The sequence below is a fragment of the Syngnathoides biaculeatus genome, chromosome 16 (genome assembly GCF_019802595.1).
Source record: "Syngnathoides biaculeatus isolate LvHL_M chromosome 16, ASM1980259v1, whole genome shotgun sequence".
NCBI classification, from domain to species: domain Eukaryota; kingdom Metazoa; phylum Chordata; class Actinopteri; order Syngnathiformes; family Syngnathidae; genus Syngnathoides; species Syngnathoides biaculeatus.
The window spans coordinates 21060677-21083813 of NC_084655.1; the positions used below are offsets into that span (position 1 = coordinate 21060677).

Sequence of the window (23137 nt, forward strand, 5' to 3'; positions counted from 1 at the left end):
GATGATCGGAGAAGGACAAATGGGAGAGTTTTGACGACTGAAAGCGGCAGCTGCTGGTTCGCTTCCAACCTTTCCGATCGTCTGCCAATAATCACCCAGAAAGTTATCCGCTTCCAAACTAGGAAGTAGCGTTTGTGACTTTCAAGTCCCGTTCCGCATTTTACGGCGATCTTAGACTACGTCACAGTCATCGGTGGCGTAAGGGAAGGAGGCTGGGGCTGCCCCACGCGCGACATTTCCTCCATTCTCCAGACGGCGCAAGACAATTTCGCCGTAAATCCTTCTCCCCTGACTCGCGGATACGTCACCGTGCTGCTGTTTCTGCCGCCGCTGCCAAGTGCGCAGCTCCGTGGACTCCCCCCACCCCTTACTCCACGCCCCCCCCCCCCCCCCACGACAACAAGGTTAGCCCACAGCAGCAGCAGCAGCGGCGGCGGCAAGCATGGCCCCGCAGAGCCGACGCCGAGGGGTCGGACCGACATGCAGCCGTCGTCACGCGGACGCCGCGTCCGCGTCACGTCCATAATACCCACGCGGGACCAATCTCTCGTGGGAGGTTCGACGCCACGGACACGTGGATTTGAAGGTGGGTGATGCCTCCTTAAGTGCCGCGGTGATGGTGGCGGATGATGTGCGCGACTGTTGTGTGTGACGCAGATGTTGGATGTTGCGCAGCTCGTTTTCACGCAACTTGTGAAGCAAGGCACGGGTTGGGGGGGGGGGGGAGAAAAAAAAAAAAAACAAGCACCCACGCAGCCACTACGCACTTTTCTTCCGAGCGGGGCACGCCCACTCGCGACAACCGTGCGTGTCGCTGCCGTGTTCACGCCGCACGCTCGACGTGCGCGACAGCCCCGGGGCGCGATCTGACGACGACGCCGAGGAAGAGTCCTGCGAAAGCGTCCGCGGCTTCGAAATGGCCACGAAGGCTCATCTCACCCAAGTGACGCCTCTGATTTGCCACCATCAGGGGGCGCCATTTCCAGCAGAGGTCAAAGTTGGAGTTAAAACGGGGCTTGGGGTTGGGGGAGACACTTCTCCATGCGGGACACCTGCGATTTGCGAGCCAATTATTATAGTGTTGTCATTTGCAATGGTGTCCTAACTGTATATTTTTTTTTTTTTACCATTCTATTACAGTCGCGTTCCTTTAATTGAGGTGACCAATTTTATTATAAACAGTTTTTCAAACAATGATTCGTTGAACGCAAAGTACACGACTAAAGATATTCAATGGATACCTGGGCAAAACTGAACGTGATGTATTTTTAAAGGCCCAATTTTTTTTTTTTTAAATAGAAAACCAACTATGTCAAAGCAATTTTGAGTAAATGTCGCGACACATATTTGAGCATCTCGGAGGTAAGATGACAAAGTACGACTCCAAAACCCCCATGATGACTACAAAAATTGGATCTTGGTTTCCCTTGCCCAAACGCGGGTCACCGGGGCTCCCCCTTTGGAGCCAGGCCTGGATGTGGCGCTCGAAGGCGAACGCCTGGTGGCCGGGCGCAGCCCGAAAGGTTAACGTGGGTCCCCCACCTGTGAGAGGGGCCGTAGGGGTCGGGTGCAATGTGACCTTGGCGGGGGACCTTGGCGATCCGATCCCCGACTACAGAAACTAGCTCCAGGGACACTGAATGTCACCTCTTTGGCAGGGAAGAGCCCGATTTGGTGCGTGAGGTCGAGAAGTTCCGATTAGATCTAGTCGGACTCGCCTCTACGCACCACTTGGGTCTGGCGCCGCTCCTCTTGATAGGGGTTGGACTCTGTTCCACTCTGGAGTTACCCACGGGGAAGGACGTCGAGCAGCAGGTGTGGGTATACTTATTGCCCCCCGGCTCGGAGCCTGTACGTTGCCCCCCCACCCCCAAGACCAGGATTTGGGGTATCCACTTGTGCATGTATCTTATATCTATCGTCTTTTATCTAAACGAAAGAGCCATGGAGGTAAGCGCCGCCGAAGCTCCGACCGCGGCCGGCGTTGTGGCCGCCCCGCCCGCCCCGAGACCCCAGCCGCCCTTATACCTCGGCCCCGCCCACAGCCTGCTGGAGTGGCGCCGGCGGGTCAGGTCCGAGTACATGCGCCTCCGCCAGCTGAAGCGCCTCAAGAAAGCGGAGGAGGTCAAGGTGGGTCAGGGCCGCTTGTTCAAAACTTTTTTTCATTATTTTCCTGGCGCCGCCTGTGTTGTAACGTCGCTTTTGTGTTTTCAGGCCGTGTTCGTGTCCAACCGGCTCAAGATTGAAGAGCAGACCGGGATGGTCAATGAGGAGTGGTGCAAGCTGAGGATCCAGCCGGTGCCCTTGTCGAGCTCAGGCGGCTCCGTGGCTACAAAGAAGGTAAAATAATACAAATAATTATTATAACGTAGGACCCAAGAAGCGTTAAAAAATGGTGCAACAATGCAATTTTCACGTTACTCTGCCAGGTGTGCACGGTGGAGTCCGGCTTCCCGGGGTTCAAAGTTCAGGCCGTCGCCATGAGGCCGTTGTCGACGGTGACGGGAATCCCTTTCATGTACTCCTGGTCCCCTTTGCAGCACAACTTTATGGTGAACAACACACACGCGCAGCCCCCCCTCGCTGGGCCAAAACATTAAGTACACCCTCGCCTCGGAACGCCGCCCCCGGCCAAAAAGATACGCGACATCAAACTGTTTTGATTCAGCCGTCGCGATATTACTTAACCGGGCAGCCGTACCTAATTGAGTGGACTTCCGGACCCTTTTGATATTTTCTCGGCTCAGTTCACAGACGATAAAAATAAAAATGTCACGTGATGCTCCGTCCTAAAAATAGTTATATCCCTTTTTTTGTGAGACATACCGTAATTCCCGCCCTACGAGCGCACCTGGTTACAAGCCTCACTGAGTATGTTTGTAAAGGAAATACCATTTGGTACATACATACGCCACAGCCATGTAAAAGCCACTAGTGCCCACATTGAAACACGAGATATTTACAAAGACGGTACACAGAAAGAGTTTAATGCTAATGCTAGCGCTAACGCAAGGGTCACCAACACGGTGTATGATAGCCCGCGAGGACAATTTAAGGCACCCGCGATGCATGTCCCAAAAATACCACAGCTTTAATTTGTGAATCTGACTTGCTTATGTTATTTAAATTTTTAAAATACCTCTAATGTCACATCATACAAAAAATTAAAACAAAAATATTTTATGTATGTATAATGAACTAAGAAGTTTGCTGCAAACAAGTCGTGTAGCCCTTCATACGAACAGTTCTCACGAAATAGCTCTCAGCCTCAAAAAGGTTGATGACCCCTGCACTAACGCTAGCGCCGCGCTAACGCTAACAGAGCCGGTTAAAATAAAACTTACCGGTAAAATATCACTCAGACACGCCAGTAACACAGCGGCAACACGCTAGCACAGCGCTAACGCTAGCGCAGCACTAACAGGGCCGGTAAAAAGTCACTTCCTCGGCACATATATTCCACCCGTCTCATTCTCACCTTTTCCACTCGCCCCTTGCGGCCGTTAGAAAATATGCATAATTTAGTCGCATCACCGCATAAACCGCGTGGAAAATGTAGCGTCTTATAGGCATGAAATGACTGTAATTTTTCTCTGATTTGTGACAGGTGGAGGACGAGACATTCCTGCACAACATTCCCTACATGGGCGACGAGGTGTTGGAGCAGGATGAAGCCTTCCTGGAGGAACTCATTGACAACTATGATGGCGTCCATGGCGACAGGGGTGCATTTCTCTCTCTCTCTTTTGTTTGTTCTTTTCACCGTTAAGTCAAATTTCCATCACATCTAACCGCGACGTCACGTTCCAGAGGGCGGCTTCATCAGCGACGAGATCTTTAAGGAGCTGGTGGAGGCCTTGAGCCAGTACTCCGACCACGAGGACGAGGAGGAGGAGGAAGCGGCGGCGGTGCCCGAAAAGAAGGAAGAAGAGCGAGCGACGAGGCGGGGCTCGGCCGAGAGCGCCGAGGAGACCAGAACGCCGTTCGTCCGCCGGAAGAGGCGGAGCGCCGTCGAGGGTGAGCGCGCCGCCACCGCCGCCGCCGTTTAGTCGCGTCAGACTTCGTCCCCGCGTGAGTGCGACACAAGGCCGCCGCTGTTTGCGCGGTCGCCATGGAACCGCCATCGGCGTTGTTGACATGCGGTCGACGTGTCCCCTGCGCGGTTGGCGTTTTGAAAAGGAAGTGATGTGACGAGGATGCAAAACAAATCTGAAAAAGAACAAGTCACAAAGTCGATTTTAGATCCTTAATAGGTGGAGTTTGACGGATCTTGATGGGAACTCGTGATTTAACGTATACAATATGGATTTTTTGTTTTAATCTTAAAAACTTTGCAGGAATTCAAATAACACAAATGGCAATGCAGAAGTCCAATGTGGATAATGTGGCATTATCTAATTAAAATAATAATTTAATGGTAATTTATAGAATGGTTTACCATGCAAAAATGGTACAAAGAAACAAAACAAACATTTTTAAATATTCAATTTGAATTATTACGTACAGTCAACTTGAATGAGGAAATGAATACTTCATATCCCCACCGAGGTTATAACAGGCAGATGGCAAATGAGCTTTACCTTGATCCATCCATTTTCTTAGCTGCTTATCCTCACGAGGGTTGTGGGAAGTGCTGGAGCCTATCGCAGCTATCAACGGGCAGAGGGCGGGGTACACCCTGACCTGGTTGCCAGCCAATCGCAGGGCACACGGAGACAAACAGCCACACTCACAATCACACCTACGAACAATTTGGAGTGTCCAATTAATGTTGCATGTTTTTGGGATGCGGGAGGAAACCGGAGTGCCCACCCGGAGAAAACCCACACAGGCACAGGGAGAAAATGCAAACTCCACGCAGGCGGGGCCGGGATCGAACCCTGGGTCCCCAGAATTGTGAGGCCAACGCTTTACCAGCTGATCCACAGTGCCGCCTGCTTTACCTGTAATGATGTAAAATAAATTTTTGAATGCTTTAGTATGGACTCTGCCAAATATTAGCTTTAAATTCACCATGGCAATGGATTTAAAAAAAGCCCCCCCCAAAAAAAAAAAAAAATTACGAGCACACTTGTGACCTGACAAAATGTCTTTCCCATAGTGCGCGACCTGTCCGGCAGCAAAAAGATCCCCAGCAACAAGATCTTCACCGCCATCGCTTCCATGTTCCCTTACAAGGGCACCACAGAGGAGCTGAAGGAAAAGTAAGTTTGGGGGGGGGGGGGAGACACAACCATCAAGGTAACACAATGCTGAATGGGGCCGGGCAAGCATCCAGGGAGGGAGGTAATAGTGGTGCCCCCCGAAACCCCCGATCAACCCACCCACCCTCACTTGGGTCCCCTCAGGAGCATTTGTCGCAACAAGCAGAAAGAGCTCCACTGCCAAACAAAATGGCCGCAAGTTCAACCCCTTCTCACCTGTTTTCGCACAAAGGTACAAGGACCTCCTGGAGCCGCCCGGCCCGGTCAAGCTGCCCCCCCTCTGCACCCCCAACCTGGACGGACCCTTCGCAAAGTCGGTGCAGCGAGAGCAGTCGCTGCACTCCTTCCACACGCTCTTCTGCAGGCGGTGCTTCAAATACGACTGCTTCCTCCACCGTGAGCTCTCTCCCCCCCCCCCGCGTCCGTTTCTTAGCGGTCTTTATCGCGTACCCCCGTTGAGGCTAAGAGGCCAAGAATGGTTCTGATCGATACCGTACATTTGTGCTCGTGCTTTGACCCGAAAAATGTGCCCGTACTACTCATCGATGCGGCCAACTGCAATTTAGGCTGCGCAAAACCGAGGCCCAAATTTCTCGCCCAAATTTCACGTTTCCGGCATCTTCATCACAATCTGTAATCCACAATATGTGGAATCTTCCTGTGTATGCTACGCTAACAACAAGCATGACTGCGGTTTGATTTTGTTTTCTTCATGGATTTTGTCTCTGCATAAAAGGTAAAGACATTTACAAAGATGATAATGACAGAGGTATGTAAACACAAATGAAGCCTAAACATAGAATATTGTAATCTTTGGTGGCTCTCTTGTAACATTTTTTTTGTTTTTGTTTTGAACGGTCGACAAAATCTTTGAATTTGGCGGGTTAAAAAAAAAGTGTACCGTAATTTCCGGCCCATAAGCCGCGACTTTTTTCAAACGCTTTCAACCCTGCATTTTATGCGGTGATGCGGCTAATTTGTGCATTTTTTTCTTACGGACACAAGGGGGCACTCGAGCGGAAAATGTAAGAGAATGTTGGAATATATGTGCCGAGGAAGTGACTTTTACAGCTCCGGCCCTGTTAGCGCTGCGCTAGCGTGTTATCGCCGTGTCTCAGTGATTTTTATCAGTATGTTTTTTTTTTTTTTCCCCAAACCGGCACTGTTAGCGCGGCGGCGCTAGCGTTAAACTCGCTGTGTACCGTCTTTGTAAATATCTCGTGTTTCAATGTGGGCACTTGCGGCTTTTACACAGCTGCAGCGTATGTATGTACCAAACGGTATTTCCTTTACAAATATACTGGGTGAGGCTTATAACCACGTGCGCTCCGTAGGCCGGGAAGTACAGTACTTGGCCACAAAAAACTCCCGCGTCTGTGTGTGCTAAAAGTGCGCCTGTTTTTAAAGCTTTCCACGCGACACCCAACGTGTACAAGAGGAAGAGCAAAGAGATCCGGATGGAGACGGACCCGTGCGGCGCCGACTGCTTCCTGCTGCAGGTCCGTGCCGCGCCGCGGCAGACTTTTCTGTGAGCGCGTGTCGCTAACGTTTCTCCTCGCGCGCTTTTCTCCTCTCTGGTGAAGAAAGGGGCTAAAGAGTTCGTGGATCAGAACATGTTGCGCTCGCGGAGGTTTCGGAAGAGGCGCAAGCAGCAGCAGCAGCGTCCCGCCGGCGCAAGTTGCCCCGGGCCGTCGGCCTTCGCCGAGGAGAGCAAAGACGGCGAAAGCGACCACGAAACGACATCGTCTTCAGGTACGTGTGTGCGAGAATCCCAAGCTTTAGAATAGTTGTGATTCTGGAATATCCGAGGGAGGATTAGCGGGTCCGTTGTGCTTCTAAACTCAGCTGTAATTTTTGGAAGCAAGACCCCCCCCCGTTTGTTTTGAATGACCTCCCTCCCGAAAAGGCCCAAAAAGTTTTAAGAGTTTCTGTCCTGAACATGGTCTACCACGTTCAAGTTCCTCTGGGCAAAATGCAATTTTTAACAAATGTATTCAGGAATGTTCCTGCAACCCGGGGCCACGTGAGGTTACTCCAGGGCATCTTTTACGTCCCGCTAGTCCACCAAGAGGCTGTTTGCCAGCTGCACTTATTTTAATAGCTGCCTGAGTCAGCTGGTGACTCTGAAGGCAGCATCATTTACCATAAGCTCTCCCCAAAAGCACCCCTCCCTCCCTCCCTCCCTCCCTCCACCTCTTTTGGAAGAGCGACATTTGGCAGCGGGTGACGGCCTCCGACTCAGATTGCCGTCCGCGCTCTCGCCAAGCAAAATCAACTTTTTTGGCGTGCCTCGGCACGAACATAAATACTTCCTTCCAACTCATCTGCTTTCATTTCTATTGACATCTTCATGTGGAGAACAGTGGGAGGCAATTAGGTCTGCCCCCCCCCCCCCCCCCATCATCAACATCTCATCGTTCGGGAAGTGACACGCGCCTCAGCGGACGCGCTCGCACATTTCGGGTTGATGTGGCGGGGTGAAAAGAAACAGATTGTTGTGCAGATTAATAGATAGTCGGTAACACGGCGCTGCTGCTCCGGCAGTGCTGCGTTCAGCCTGTTGCCAGGCAACGAGTGTGTGAACATGGCTGGCGTTGAGTCTCCAAAACAAAGCCGAGGGTTGTGCGAGTACAAAAGAACTTGGACATAAAGGAGCAGTATGTCACATTTGTGCGACTGTCGTGTCCGTACAGTGCCGTCTTTATTGTAGCGGTGGCCTTAAAGACGCCGCGTTTCAATTAATCACCAGGATTAAAACAAATGCAGCTGATGATGATGCTGCAAACAACAGCCGCACTCACAATCACACCTAGGGGCAAGTTAAGAGTGTCCAAGTAATGTTTCATGTTTATGGAATATGAAAAATATGGAATATACGCAGACACTGGGAGAACATGGAAACTCCACACAGGCGGCTCCGGGATGCAACCCGCGACCTCAGAACTGTGAGGCCAACGCTTCCCAGCTGATCCACCGTGCCCTCGCATATGTATTAATTATGTGTATCTTTAACAGCGCCATCTGTAGAATTATGAATCAAAGCGAAGTCATCGTGGCCTTGGCCCTTCAGCGAAAGTAAAGCGCGCGCATGTGCGTGTTGGCAGAAGGGAATTCGCGCTGCCAGACGCCCATCAAGCTGCGCCCGGCTGAAGACGAAGCGGAGCAGCCGGCGTGCTGCGCGGCGGAGTGGAGCGGCGCGGAGGAGTCGCTCTTCAGGGTCCTGCACGGCACCTACTTCAACAACTTCTGCTCCATCGCCCGCCTCATTGGCACCAAGAACTGCAAGGAGGTGAAAAGTTCTCACTGGGCGTTGTACAATGCGACTTAAGTCGCTGGACACGACTCCCTTGAGGAAGATAATTCAGCGAGGCCTCAGTTTTAACGGCGGTCCCGAAACTTTGAGGTTGGGCAAATATTAGCCGTAATTGTGACTTTACTCCTGCGTCAGCGTTCATACTTGAGCACAAATTTAGGTGCGGAACAGGTTAAGAGGCATTCAGCTGTGTCAATTCCGTAAATAATTCAATATTACATGTAAGAAACTTTGAATTACCGCAATTTCCGGCCTATAAGCCGCAACTTTTTTCACACGTTTTCAACACTGCGGTTTATGCGGTGATGCGGCTAATTTGTGCCTTTTTCTAACGACTGCAAGGGGGCACTCGAGCGGAAAAGGGAAAAGTGAGACCGGTGGAATATATGTGCCGAGGAAGTGACTTTTACCGGTGCGGCCCTGTTAGCGCAGCACTAGCGTGTTACTGCCGTATCTCATTGATTTTTACCGGTATGTTTTTTTTTTTTTTAACTGGCCCCATTAGCGCTGCGCTAGCGTTAGCATTAGGGCGGCGGTGCTAGCGTTAAACTCTCTGTGGACTGTCTTTCTATGTAAATATCTCGTGTTTCAATGTGGGTTTTAATGTGGGCACCTACGCCTTTTACACAGCTGCGGCGTTGTGTATGTACCAAATGGTATTTCCTTTACAAATGTACTGAGTGAGGCTTATAACCAGGTGCGCTCTGTAGGTCGGGAATTACAGTAGAAATAGGTGCAAGTAGGGAATTGTTCCTTGTTACGGTCAACTTGCATTGGGACAAGCAAGGCAGGCAGTGACAGATTATTCGATTGTACTGCTGTGACAATTAGCGTGGCATGTGCGCACCTCACACTTTACCACCACCCACTGGAGTGGAGTGGAACAGTATGGCACTCTAAAACATTGCAGTTCATCAGTCGTACTCTCATTATGTTGACGTTTTTTTTTTATCAATAATTCTTTTGTGTATTTACTGTTCACTCACGTGGGGAAGGAGTTTATTGAACGCCAGGATGAAATGTGTTGAGCTTCAAGTGCAGCTAAAGAGAGGTTTTATAGCGCTATGAGTTGTTGCCAGGGTGATAAGCGAGCAGTTAGTCAGCGACCAGGTGGCGACGGGACTTTAGTTGTGGTGAAATGACGAAAAACGTCGGAAACCGCAGCAGAGAACATTCTCCCTGCTCCTCGATAACCGCGTCCCATTTGTGACCGAGCGCGTGTCCTCGAGTGGAAGCCAAAAAAGCGTGTTTGCGGTGGACTTTTCCGGATGTTGCGCCCTGGCGGCGACTGCGCTGGTTGCACAATGTCATTTGGACGGCCAGCGTTTGCACACTTTCGATGTCTCGCAGGTGTACGCGTTCGCCGTGAAGGAGGCCCTAATCCATCGCGTCCCTCTGGAGGACGGCGGCATCTCTCCGCAGAAGAAGAAAAGGAAGCACAGGCAAGCGAGATGCTGCTTTCGTCTTGCGCTTCCATGCAGACATGATAGATTATCTCTCAATGTGGCTAAAAAAAAAAAAAATGGTGTTTTTGCACTGACTGTTATCATTCAATCAGAATCTTCACGCACCAATGCAGCAGTCAAACAAATTCCGACTGATTTCGTCTGCGTTTAATCCAGAATCTCTGAATTAAATCAGCAGATGTCCCGACCACAAATGTGTCGTGCAGCCAAATTTGGAACCTTCCACATTTTAAAAGTTAAATAAGCCGTTAAGTCAAACGCAGGCATTTCCTTCTCGCATTTTAGGCAAACAAAAATAGAGCTGACAATTGAGCTTTCAATCGAATTATTACCTTTTTCAATGTGTTACTGCCGCACAAGTTTAATGATCAAAAGTACGTTTTTCTTCTCTCTTGGATGAGGCAGGTTATGGGCAAAGATTCAGCTAAAGAAAGGTATGTATCTATCTCTTTTCTTGCGGCCACTGTATTTCTCTACGTTTGCGAGTGTTCTTGTAGCGCCTGCGCTCTGCCGTTCCAGACAACTCGTCCAATCAGGTGTACAACTACCAGCCGTGTGACCACCCCGATCACCCGTGCGACAGCACCTGCCCGTGTGTCATCACGCAGAATTTCTGCGAGAAGTTCTGCCAGTGCGACCCCGAATGTAGGTTCCATTTTTTTGGGGGGACTTCTGTACCAGCTACACAAAACAAGATCCATAAAAATCTGCTTACATTTAGTGTTATGCTCGATGTTCTCCCATTGAAAATGAGAAAATGGTAAATTTACTGGAATTATTTTTCCAAAATATCACATTACTTTGCCTCTTTGGGAAAAAATAAATTAATAAAATACAAATAAAAAAATGAAAAAAATAAAATAAAAAATACAGTACAATACAGTAGTATTTTCCACACTATAAGGCGCACCTAAAAGCCTTTAATTCTCTCAAAAGCCGAAGGTGCGCCTTATAATCGGGTGCGCCTTATATATGGATCAATAGTGAGCCTTCAGTGCAGCGCCATCTAATGGATGCATAACGTAACCCCAGCCTCTACTGTAGCGTCTTATTCTATCCGCCTTACAATGCGGTGCGCCTTATATATGAAAAAATTCTTAAAATAGGCCATTCATTGAAGGTGTGCCTGCCTTATAATGCGGTGCGCCTTATCATGCGAAAAATACGGTGATAATTAGACCTAAAAATACCAACACAAAAAAAACTATTGAGAAAAACTGTTTAATTGCAGAATCTGCATTTGTATGGGATTTCCCCCCCCCCCACATTCTCTTAAAAAATGAAAACAAAAATAGTATGGCTTTTTTTTCTCTAAATATTGCCAATATTTTCTGCACGACGTTTTTCTGTGATTTACAAGCATTGCTGCATTCAAAGGTGAGAGCACAGCCAATTGGATTCATCATCATAATAATAAATGATCTTCTTCTGCAGCAAACCCCCACATTTCACTTTTGTCCATGTTAAAGCTACAACACGAAGACGAGTTGGCAAGCAGGGCCGACATAATGCAGAAAATCCGATTTTGCGTGCGTGCGTTGCGATTCAGCGGCCCGGCGTCCTCCTCCCCTCCGCCCCAGACCCTCGCGCGCCGCCTTTTTCCCGTAGCAGCGCGCCGCTCGGGCCAAACAGGAAGTTGCAAATGCGCGCGCCGTAAAGGGCCTGGAGGGGAATCAAAGCAACGTGACGGGCGATTTGCCCGATTTACATCAGCAGCTCCAACATCAGCAGCGTTCTGACAGCTTCGGCTAAACAATGCCGCGGCAGATGGAACATTTAATTCTAGCTCAGAATGCGAGACGACAGACGTTTTTCTTTCCCCGCGAGCTGAGGCCGTTGGCCGACGTTTGGGTTCTTCCCGCCCGCAGTGTTACGTTACACGCCGCGAACCTGTCTTTTAGCATATCTGCCAGCAGGGGTCATCCTCACTGTCAGCTCTCCGCAACGCAGGCCAGAATCGCTTCCCGGGCTGCAGGTGTAAGACCCAGTGCAACACCAAGCAGTGTCCCTGCTACCTTGCGGTGCGGGAGTGCGATCCGGACTTGTGCATGACCTGCGGCGCCGCCGACCACTGGGACAGCAAAGTGGTGTCGTGCAAAAACTGCAGCATCCAGAGGGGCCTCAAAAAGGTACGCACGACACGCGGGCCTCTCGCAGTTCACGGATCTTTTAAATCCCAAATTCTACTGAAATCAACATTTGTGGTTGCCATTTTTCATGAGCTGAACTTAAAAAATCCAAAGCTCGTTGCACGCCGCAGAAAAAATGGCAACTCACCCCCGCATATTGACTGAATTTGACCTTTGACCGAAGGCTGCCTTGCCCTCTTTAAAATTGCTTCCCATCCTGATTGGCTTGCAGTTTTAGTGTACTGGGGAGATTTTAAGTTGGCATCTTATGGTTAAACGTATTGTTTTGTGGTGGCCGGGCGGACATGAATGTTAATCCGTCAACAATGGACCTTTCCGATGGCGACCTTAAGCGCCCCCCCCTGACAATTGGCATGTCCCACAAGCTTCCAAAATGGCGACTGAACAGAACAGGTCTGAAGTCGATTCTCTTATCGCGTATTCCAGATAATATTGTTTGCCAAACGCGTCAGACTTGTCCAAGAGAGTTCCACAGAGATGTCTCAACTATTTCACGCAAGGATATGTACACGGAATTAAGATTTTGTCAATGTCAGAGTTAGAGCAAAACGTTGGCGAAATGAAATGTCACTGAAACTTCCCCTGAGCCTTTTTACTGTTTGGGAAAAAAATGCATCTCTCTCTTTTGAGCTGGTCTAAAATTTTGTAATTTCTTTGTCCAACGAATGTCAATTTGATGTCACAAATAGAGCCATATTTCTGACAGTGTACGTGTACCTACATTTGACAGCACCTCCTGCTGGCGCCGTCGGACGTCGCCGGATGGGGCACCTTCATCAAAGAGCCCGTGCAGAAGAACGAGTTCATCTCAGAGTATTGCGGCGAGGTCAGGCTGCTTTTTCATGCTTCCCTATTTAGTCGCTTGCCTTGCAGAAAACTGAACTTTTGTACCGCCGTCAAGGAAAAGTGCAGTGAACGTTTCTCAAAGGTCAGCAGTTCCGCAGCTCTTCACTTCCACGTAGTTCCATTGGAAACTGGGGAAAAAAAAACGAAAACATCACTGACCAAATCCTTTGGAATGAGACACGATGACCGGTTTTTGTGGGGGCGCTCAGGTCGTGGCTTTAAAAAGAAAAAAAAAAAAAACTAGCTTATTTTAGTCAAAGTGTGATATTTCCAAGTTGCCAGCGGTCTTGAATGCACCACAGCATTCCACTGCAGGTTAACAACAGACCGTTGGGTCGTTTTTCTGTGTTGCAGCTCATCTCGCAGGACGAGGCGGACCGTCGAGGCAGAATCTACGACAAATACATGTCCAGTTTCCTTTTCAACCTGAACAACGGCAAGTGGTCACCCGGGGCGTCAGGTCGCCCCCACTTGAAGTCTTTTCTAACGTTTTCCTCTCTGCAGACTTTGTCGTGGATGCCACGAGGAAGGGGAACAAAATCCGCTTTGCTAATCACTCGGTCAACCCCAACTGCTACGCCAAAGGTATTGAGATGATTGATCGAGTAGACGGCTAAACGTCAAAGGCACTCGAGTGAAAGTCGAGCAGGGTTTAAAGGTTTGCCGTCTGCCGTTGCAGTGGTGATGGTGAACGGAGACCACCGCATCGGGATCTTCGCCAAGCGGGCCATCATGCAAGGGGAGGAGCTTTTCTTCGACTACAGGCAAGAGCCAATAGGAAAATACTGCATTAACTGCATTGTTTTTGTATTCCAAACAGGAAGGCGCCCACAACAATATTAGGCTACCATCAATTCTTGTACTCGGTTTCCCTAAAAAGTTGCAAACCTGAGTTCCCAAAAATGGGACTTTAAATAGATAAACTTTATTTAACCCGTGGGGGAAATGATATAATCATCTTTTAAAAGTGACAGCTTAATTTCACCATCCACAGGTCTTAAAATCTTGATTTTAAAAATAACTTTAACTTTCACTTTAAATGTCAATTAAGGAATGGATGGATGGATTGAATTTTATTGTTACATGTTGAAATATAATTTGCAATTATCATGCTTGTTTGGAAATGTGTTTTTAATTAATTTGCTTTTTCAATTTTAATTTTAGAACTCATGACTGTTTTGTTAAACGGACACTTTTGTTTACATTGACAGTAATTCATTTAACTGTTGGTATTTTTTCAGATTTAAATGAATAATGATTAACTTCTACAATAATTCATTTGAAAATACATTTTAATTAACATTTAATTAAATAGTACCTTATTTTAATTTTTTTTTTCAATTTTGATTTTACACATCTTTACATTTTTTTTCATACTTTTAAAGTTCTACAGTGATTTATTTTAATTACAGTTTATTATTATTTTTTTCATGACAAAAGTTGTGATCCCTTGAGAAAATTCAAATTATTATTATTTCGAAACATATATACCGTGATTCCCGGCCTTCAGAGCGCACCTGGTTATAAGCCTCACCCAGTACATTTGTAAAGGAAATACCATTTGGTACATACATAAGCCGCAAGTACCCACATTGAAACACATATTTACAAAGACGGTACACAGAGTTTAACGCTAGCACCGTCGCGCTAACAGGGCCAGTTAAAAAAAAAAAATTACAGTATCTTTGTAATGTAAAGCCCATGTTGGCCATTCCCTTTGGGGAATAGAGATCTCAAATTGTCTCAAGGTGTCAATAAAAAGGTTTTAAAAAGCAATGATTCTATAGTTTCCTTGACCCAATTCAAATTCTTCCATCCTAACTGCGTCTTTTCGCTTGCTCCCGCAGATACAGCCAAGCAGACGCCCTCAAGTACGTCGGCATCGAGAGGGAGGTGGACATGTCTTAGCCGCCCGGCGCAATGCATAAATGCCGTATATCCCGACGTTAACTTCTGCAGCCCTCCGCTAGCGCCTGCTCCATCCCGCCCGCGTCCACCTTTTCTCTCTTTGCGGCATCGCACGTTGGCTCCGTCCTCCGAGGGAAGAAAAAAAAAAAAAAAAAATCAAAGTTTGCAGGTGCACTCGTCCCCCTCCCCTCAACTACCCAAACGCACGCACGTACACGCCACGCTTGTCAACCTGTTATCGTCGTCCGTGTTGCTCGGAGGTTTTCCTTTTGCGTTCCACTCGGGCCGCACTTGTAGTTAGCGTACGGTGTGTCCGTTTAGTTACAGCGAGCAGTGACGTATGTGCATGTTGCTTTATCTGGGGTAAATAAAAACCAGTAATCGCGTTTAGTTGGCAGTATTTCACCTCTCCGTGTTGTCACTGGACAGCGCAGGCTAAAAGTTGTGCATTTATGTAAAAAAAAAAAAATACGAGATAAGAAACCGACTGACTGAATGTAATCCTTATGAGGCAGTGAAGAGTTGGCATAATTTTTTTGTTTTTAACTTAAAGGGGACATATTATGAAGAATTGACTTTGTATAAAAAAATATATATATATATATTGGGTCTCCGGATTGCCTGCCCACCCATCACGTCTTATATACACACACACATATATATACACACAAATATATATATCTTTTGTTATCTGCCTATTTATGAAAATGTGTTATTGAGCGAGGTGTTCTAAATTTAAATTTACATCAAACTTCCTCCACCCAGCCAGACCGGCTGCATTCTCCCACTTTCAAGCGACACCACAAGGACCACAAAACAGAACTAGCATGTCAAAAACCAAGAGGTAAGCAGAGCTGCGGTGTTAGCACAGATTAGCTAGTTGGCGATTTTCAGACAAAGCATCACAATCAAACCTCCCCACCACTATCAGCCAATCGTAAATCCCTGACTAGGTAATAATCCCACCGAACTACCATTTTTGGTCGAACATTCAAATATCCATCAATTTTCCAAGCCACGCATCCTCACAAGGGTCGCGGGAAGTGCTGGAGCCGATCCAACATTGAGCAAAAGGCAAACTATACCCTGAACGGGTCGCCAGTCACTCGCAGGGCACACGGACACCATCACTAAGCAAAAATTGACCCCACGCTGCCCCCGCCAAAGTCAGGGATGTGTACCGCTACGTTGTCAGTGACTCCGTTCAAAGACTCATGAGAAATATTGTAACTCTGCTTCTCTTTATTGAAATGGTGAATGCAAAGACAGGTTTCACTTGTATTCTAATACTAAATATTATACGTAAGCATACTTGCATTGTTTTGTTTTTTTTATGACTGTGCCAGACTGCCAGTGTTACTTTCATGGATACAAGTGGGTAGCTACACCTTGCGCGATGTAGTAGCTTGACTGACTGCCGTGCCTACGTCGGCCATATTGAGGAGGTCGACAATTCATATCGAAGGCAATGTAGAAAGTCAAAACTGCTATAAATACACAAAATTTAGGGAAAAATAAGTTTGCTTTATTAAAACATTTTTTTAATACATGTTCCCAGTTCCATTGTTGTGATTATGACATTTTACAGAAGCACAATGTACCAGCATCCTCTGTCTTTTTGTTTTCTGGCTATCCACAATTTTGGCCTCCCGAGCTTACCTGGTTCTTCCAATCAATTTTTGTCGGAATTTCAAAACAAAGATGTCTATTTAATCTATTTTTTTGTTAAACTAACATTGCAAATCTGAAAAAAAAAATGTAATAAACATTCTAAAAGGCATTTAAAAGAAGTGTTGGAGTTTGTATTTTTTTTTTTTTAAATTGACGTCAATATTTTTATTTTTTTTAACTGCAAATGAATATCGGCTTCAAATATCCGTTATCAACCTCAGGCTGGAAAAAAAATAAACATCAGTCTATCTCTAGTAATATACTCGAGTCACTTTTCACCAGAAGCAGCTATATTTTAAAATTTTGGTTCCATATTTTTGGTGTATGTCTCAAGTTTTGTGTTAAAGTGACTCCCTGAGTCCACTAAAGGGGGGAAAAACGGCCAATTATTCTAAAAATCCAACAAATAATCCAGATTAAAAAAAAAAAAAGGATGTAAAATAATCATGTCATGGTTAGGGAAAGTTTAAGCTCACTGACTTTATGTACACTGAAAACGGTGAAAAACAAGTTGAGCTCGTCTTGTCTAAGGTGGCGTGCAAATAATTGTGGGAGGTCTTTGGGGGCGTTTGTGAATGGCAGAGGGAAAGGCGTTGTGAAATGTTCAGTATTTACAGAGCTAAAGATTAGGGGGAGAAAAAAGGTATACCTGCACAAAAGCAGGTAAAATGATCCCCATTACACCCGCTAGGCCGCTCTTTCAGCCTTAACAATGTGTGTACTTAATACTCTGTGAACACTCATCAGGTACTGCGATAACATTTTTATCATCTCTTCAGTATTTATTGATTCTTTAGTGGTCGTGCTGTGGCGGATTGAAAAAGAAAAAACTAATTCCATGTTGTGGTTGTTTTTTAGTCAATTATCTTAGAAGAGCAAATTTGATGGGACTTTTTTTTTTGTGTTCTTGTGTGGGAAACACACCGGCTGGTGTTGTTTTTGTGAACGAACAGAAAAGATGTTATCATTGCAGATTGCGGAAAAACAAAAGCTTCACTGCAAGTGCTTCTTTCCACACAGTCATTATGCAGGTCAGATTTTTAGATGTCATTGTTGGAGTTTGAAAAAAATAGAAAAGTCAAACACTTAGTTGCTGGATCTGTTCTCAATCAAGAATAAATGCCGCATCGTGATGGACCCACTCAGATATTTTCAATACAAATACCAATATTTAAATAAATGACCCCTGATTTTACACAAAACTCGCATTCATTAACTGTGATTGGGGAAAAAAAAAAGACAGCGAGTCGGCTTCTCCGTACACGGAATCGTGTTGCGGCCACATGTTAAACTTTGGTAAACTTCTCCGTGACAGACATTTTTTAAAAAAATATGCATTGTTCTCAAGATGAGTCCAATGCGTATTTAAAAAAATAAAATAAATCGCCGGGATAGGCTTCAGCCACCGTACATGGAAGCGGGTTGCGGCCACACATTAACCTATGTAAACATCACTGTGACCGCCGGTTTATTTTCTATATCTATATCTATCTATGACAAATTATCAGCCACATACACTCTGAGCTTGCAGGTGGGGGTTGGGGGGGGGGGGGGGGCGTCATCCACAGATTACATTGACATGGCAACATAGGTTGGCATAACACTGTTGCAAGTGATACAATTTTATAGGCCCATGTAGTAAATGTAGGTCAGTGCTTATGATAACGTTCATGCCAGCAGTATATAGACCTTGCTGGCCTGTAACTAAAAAAAAAAAAAAAAAAACTACCAATGGACTTCATTTTATTTTAAAACATTCAATTCCTAGTCCAAGTCCGTGTTCCGGTATAAGAAACAAAAAAAGATAGCTATAAATTGTGAGCGCATTACCAATTCTGTGGTACACAAGTAAAATTGGGAGAAGAATGGCATACAAGTACAATGGATGCCAATGAGGTTGTGTAGTGTTGCATTTCATCAGGTGTCCCACGTGTTGTGTACACTGAGCAACACGTGTGTGTATGTGCTGCTTTTTTTCCTTCTTGTTTTGTCGGGACTTTCAGGGCGTGGTCACTTTTCCTTTTATAACTCGTCTCGGGATCTTGTTTTGCGCCAGTGCACCAAACAATCTGCCACCATGTAAGTATTCAACGCATTCTTGTCACGGGTGAACTGCAACACCGTTGCATACTGGTGAAATGCAGCCCATCTGTATTTCACTAGATGAGCAGAAAACTGATGTCCTAAGCTCGGGGAAATACTTTTGCTCTGTTTTGTTTTTTCACTCGTTTTGTCCCAGGTTTCTGCTTGCAGGAGTTGTTGGCTGCCTGCTAACCCTCACGGCGGAGGCCAGAGTCGGGTAAGAACATTTTCAAGACGTTTGGTCATTGTGTCGACGCACAAGAGGACATATTCGCGGACGAGTGCTTCTTCTGCAAACACTGTGTTGATACCTTTAATTTGAGGTAAAATACTACAGCGGTGCCCGGTGGCCATGCTTGTAACTCAAAACGTTTGCATCTGAAATCATCTTTTGCCACTGGAGAGAATGGAACTGCCAATAATCTGTTCCGGCCTACAAAATAAAATAAAATAAAAAAAAGTTAGCTGTGGGAAATTAAACTGTTACAAAACACATTGAAATGCTTTTAAAAATGAGATTTAGTAATTCCAGTTGAAATTATGTAAACAAATCAAACAGTTTTTGCCACATTTTTTTTCCTTCAATCTAATTAGTAGACTGTGCCGCTCCTTCTGCTGTGCGTGCCTTGGCCACGTGGGGGCAGTATAATAAAGGCATGTGCTGTTCTTGACAGAGCTTTAAGAACAGATGCCCATTTCCTCTTACGTCTCAGCAATAAGATACTAGATTTATGTTTTGTTATCTGGTTGTTTAAAATACACTATGTAATTCTTTTTATTTTATCTTTAGTTTGTCACTAAACATCAACTGCAATAAACGTTTAAATGCTCTTCACTAAAGAATTGTTTACTATCTTCCAAACTGCTCCTTGTTGTGCAGTTAGCCGAAAAAGAAAAAAAAGTGTAACGAAGGACAGCTCACATCTCGAAAAAGTCACTTTAAGACGGTTCAATTTTATCTTAAGCCACCACTGTATGAGATTTGCTGCATCACGATTGTGTGTGGGGGAGGGGTTCTAAAGGAAAATTTAACACCCCCAATTACATTTTTTCCACGATCAAAATTCACGTTTCTGGGTTGAGATGCCCACCCAAACGTGGGGCCAACACCTCCCGCATCCATTTTGCACAGCTACGTCTCAGACCCTCACCTTGCATTTTTGGCACGAGAAATGTTCTCCAACCAAAGAACCCGCCCGCACCTTTTGTGCCGATCCCACCTTTTGTGCCCCTTTGCGAGTGTGACAAGCCAGACGCAAAGCACAGAAACGCTCAAAGCTTCGGTGCGTTGTTGCCATAGGAACTGCTCTAAGATGCCATTCCCGACCGAGACGGACCAATGTCTGATGTACGACGTCATCTGCAAAACGGACACGTATGAGGTGAGCGAGTAACGCGTCCCCCGGCGAAAACTAAACACGCCCGACGTCGGTCCACCGTGGAGTGACGGCTCCGTGTCTACCTCCAGGCGCGCCACTATGAAGCCGCGAAGTGGGTGTCGACCACGGAGAGCTACTGGTCCATGGACATTGCCTGTATGAGAGCATTTATGAGGCTCTACAAGTACATCAGTGGTGAAAATGAAATGGGTGCGTGGATAGAGTCGCTAGAAAAGTGCACACCCTTCGGCAACTATAATATTTCAGTTCACTTTCCCTTTCAATTTTTTCATCTGCTTTGTAAAGGTTAAGTCACGATATTGGCATACAAAAAAAGTTCAGAAATGATTTATCTTGGTTTCATTTTTCCCTAAAAATTGGCAAGCAAAAAGGGGTGTGAGGACTTTTAATATTCAGAGTAATACTGTCCTGGGCGTGCCTTCAATTCGCTCCTGTGTGATTTTGTTCGTCTCCAGGACAAAAGATTCAAATGACGACACCGGTCGTGGTCAAGATGGGCGAAAAGAAGTGGTTTTGGCAAACGAAAGACTTCACAGTGAGCTTTTTGCTGCCCCGGGAGCACCTGGACGATCCTCCGCTGCCAATGGACGATAGGGTAACGCAGGAAATCGAGGATTGAAAGAAATCTCTATATTTGCTCTAATACTTTGCGGCGTACTCGAAATGACACATTTTACACCACACACATTAACCATGGCTAGTGTATTGCTATGACTGAACTGTGGTACTGCATGCGCAAGTCCGATGTGGCGGAGAAATATGTTAGAATAGTTCAGGACATGCATGAGGGCGGCAGAACAGCGGTGAGATGTGCCGTAGGTGTGACAGAAGAATTTAAGGTGGAGGTGGGACTGCATCAGGGATCTGCTCTGAGCCCCTTCCTGTTTGCGGTAGTAACGGATAGACTGACACATGAGGTTAGACTGGATTCCCCTTGGACCACAATGTTCGCAGATGATATTGTGATCCGCAGTGAAATCAGGGAGCAGGCGGAGGAACAATTTGAAAGATGGAGGCACGCACTGGAAAGGAGAGGAATGAAGATTAGCCGAAGTAAAAACAGAGTATATGTGCGTGATTGAGAGGGGCGGAGGGGGAAGAGTGAAGCTCCAGGGAGAAGAGATAGCGAGGGTGGATGACTTCAAATATTTGGGGTCAGCAATACAGAGCAATGGTGAGTGGGGTAAGGAAGTGAAGAAACGGGGTCCAAGCGGGGTGGAACAGTTGGCGGAAGGTGTCTGGTGTTCCATGTGACAGAAGAGTCTCAGCTAGGATGAAGGGGAAAGCTTATACAACAGTGGTGAGGCCGGCCATGATGTACGGATTAGAGACGGTGGCACTTTAAGAGACCACAGGAAGCAGAACTGGAGGCGGCAGAAATGAAGATGCTGAGGTTCTCGCCCAGAGTGAGCAGTTTGGATAGGATTAGAAATGAGCTCATTAGAGGCACAGCCAAAGTTGGAGGTTTTGGAGACAAGGTTTGAGAAAGACTTCGATGGTTTGGACATGTTCAGAGGCGAGAGAGTGAGTATATTGGGAGAAGGGTCCTGAGGATGGAACTGCCGGGCAAAAGAGCGAGAGGAAGACCAAAGAAAAGATGGATGGATGTTGTGAGGGAGGACACGAGGACAGCGGAAGATGCACGAGATCGGCTTAGATGGAAAAAGATGACACGCTGTGGCGACCCCTAACGGGACAACCTGAAAAGAAAAGAAGAAAAAGTGTATTGCTATGACTGACCTGCAAGAGGCAGGCATGGTGCCAAAGTGTCTCAAGAAAAAGAAGATGAAAAGAAGAGGAAGTTTAGTTAACTGTTATCTCTTCTTTTTCTCTCTTCATTGTGCATTTGTGACTAAATAGTAAACAGGTTGAACAGTTACGATTGCCTGCCCTGACCAGACACCCTACAGCACAGGATAATCGATCGCTAAGGATGATCTTTCGGAGGCATTCGATGTTCAGGCCTTTGCGAATGTTGATCAGAATGGTGGCAAAATTTTCTCAGGATAATCTTTCGGTACGCGTGTCCCCCGCTTAAGTGACAATGGATTGCAGGTGTTCCTCAGCGAGTCGCCAGCTCAAAACGTGTACGTGCGAAGCTACGGCGGGTGGATGAACTCGCTGAGCGACTGCCATGAAAATGAAGCGCTGATGTACGACCTGAAGAAGAATGGCGCGTCGTTCAAAGAAGACTGCCACTGCGGCGTTGGATATAACAGGTGATTTTCGATTGCCCACGATATGGGAAAAATAATTACGTTGCAATGAAAAAAAAAAAAAAGACATGAATTGTTATGTGAAATAATACAGAAGTGTTGAGAAAGGTCAATTTCTCGGTGCGCTAGTTCAAATGTTTGTTGTTCCAAAACTGAATCGGGTGAGTTCATAGTTCATAAGTAAAAATGTTGAACTCAGTTCACTGATGCAAAATCAAACAAGTTAGGTTTGTTCTTTGTTTTTATGTTTCTGACAGGCTATTACTCTCAGTATCATGGCAAACAATTTCCCCATTGTTGCCACCCATTCTGACCATTTCACTCTCAAAAACATGAGGAAAAAAACACATTGCTTCAATGGTGTTTTTTTTAATGAAAACAAATCAGGACTTTTACTTTCCACTTTTAATATTACAGTTGATTCACTGTATTTAACAGTACACCAACATCGCAGCAGACTCTGCAATGTGACCATTGCCCAAATGTCCAAACAAAATATACTTTAAGCCATAGTCGAGTCCTAGCGAGTGTGCAAAATATCATTGCATAAATCGGGTTTGTTTGTATTGAACGTTACAATGCATTTTGATTGAACTTGGAATTTTTTTTACTTTTTAGAAATGAAACATGTCTTGATTTTGTGTGCGTGTGCGCAGCCCCATGAAAATCGTCAACAGGCACAACGAGGTGTGGGTGATGATCGAGGGCGAGCCGGTGTGTTACAGCAGTGAAGAAATGGACTGATGGGTCGGATTTCATCGCACCGCCTGCAACAAAAAGCCGTGTTGTAGCTTTAAGACACCCAGCAGCATATGATATAGACTGGGTGTGCGTTTGAAAAAATTAAAATTAAAAAATGTTTTTTTTCCCACCAGATAGTA

The 23137-nt window shown here is 46.1% G+C and overlaps 2 protein-coding genes and 1 long non-coding RNA gene across 6 annotated transcripts in view; 2 read left to right on the forward strand and 1 right to left on the reverse strand.

Annotated features, from left to right (window-relative positions):
- ezh1 (enhancer of zeste 1 polycomb repressive complex 2 subunit) lies at positions 1–16682 on the forward strand. Its single transcript, XM_061845615.1, has 20 exons — positions 1–586; positions 1941–2130; positions 2215–2340; positions 2430–2552; positions 3608–3725; positions 3811–4017; positions 5102–5204; positions 5437–5600; positions 6612–6703; positions 6788–6956; positions 8309–8493; positions 9868–9959; positions 10389–10417; positions 10503–10628; positions 11934–12112; positions 12864–12959; positions 13334–13415; positions 13484–13564; positions 13659–13743; positions 14827–16682. Exons 2-20 carry the CDS (start codon positions 1945–1947, stop codon positions 14885–14887), a joined length of 2304 nt encoding a protein of 767 aa, XP_061701599.1. The 5' UTR covers positions 1–586; positions 1941–1944; the 3' UTR covers positions 14888–16682.
- LOC133514188 (uncharacterized) overlaps positions 4028–23137 on the reverse strand; it is a 27168-nt gene continuing 8058 nt past the window's right edge. Inside the window, exons 3-4 of one of the 4 annotated variants that reach the window (XR_009798735.1) lie at positions 12855–13107; positions 4028–4209 (exon numbers count right to left, since the gene is read on the reverse strand). This is a non-coding gene — a long non-coding RNA (uncharacterized LOC133514188). Of the gene's footprint in view, positions 4210–8345; positions 8484–10634; positions 11646–12854; positions 13108–22887; positions 23024–23137 lie in introns of those variants that run through there. The other 3 variants (XR_009798736.1, XR_009798737.1, XR_009798734.1) reach the window with 3 other exon arrangements.
- Positions 18429–23048, forward strand: soul5 (heme-binding protein soul5). Its single transcript, XM_061845639.1, has 7 exons — positions 18429–18637; positions 18798–18857; positions 19941–20022; positions 20109–20229; positions 20496–20635; positions 22096–22259; positions 22913–23048. The coding sequence occupies exons 1-7, from the start codon at positions 18444–18446 to the stop codon at positions 22998–23000; spliced, it is 849 nt and encodes a 282-aa protein (XP_061701623.1). The 5' UTR covers positions 18429–18443; the 3' UTR covers positions 23001–23048.

What these genes read in the sequence shown, in the direction of transcription:
- ezh1 (XM_061845615.1), top strand. Translation starts at nt 1,945, where the DNA reads ATGGAGGTAAGCGCCGCCGAAGCTCCGACCGCGGCCGGCGTTGTGGCC. An exon ending in GCACCAAGAACTGCAAGGAG is followed by an intron (nt 8,494 to 9,867) that starts GTGAAAAGTTCT and finishes GATGTCTCGCAG; the next exon opens with GTGTACGCGTTCGCCGTGAA. An exon ending in CCCCAACTGCTACGCCAAAG is followed by an intron (nt 13,565 to 13,658) that starts GTATTGAGATGA and finishes CTGCCGTTGCAG; the next exon opens with TGGTGATGGTGAACGGAGAC.
- soul5 (XM_061845639.1), top strand. Translation starts at nt 18,444, where the DNA reads ATGCCAATGAGGTTGTGTAGTGTTGCATTTCATCAGGTGTCCCACGTG. An exon ending in ACCAAACAATCTGCCACCAT is followed by an intron (nt 18,638 to 18,797) that starts GTAAGTATTCAA and finishes GTTTTGTCCCAG; the next exon opens with GTTTCTGCTTGCAGGAGTTG. An exon ending in GCAAAACGGACACGTATGAG is followed by an intron (nt 20,023 to 20,108) that starts GTGAGCGAGTAA and finishes GTCTACCTCCAG; the next exon opens with GCGCGCCACTATGAAGCCGC.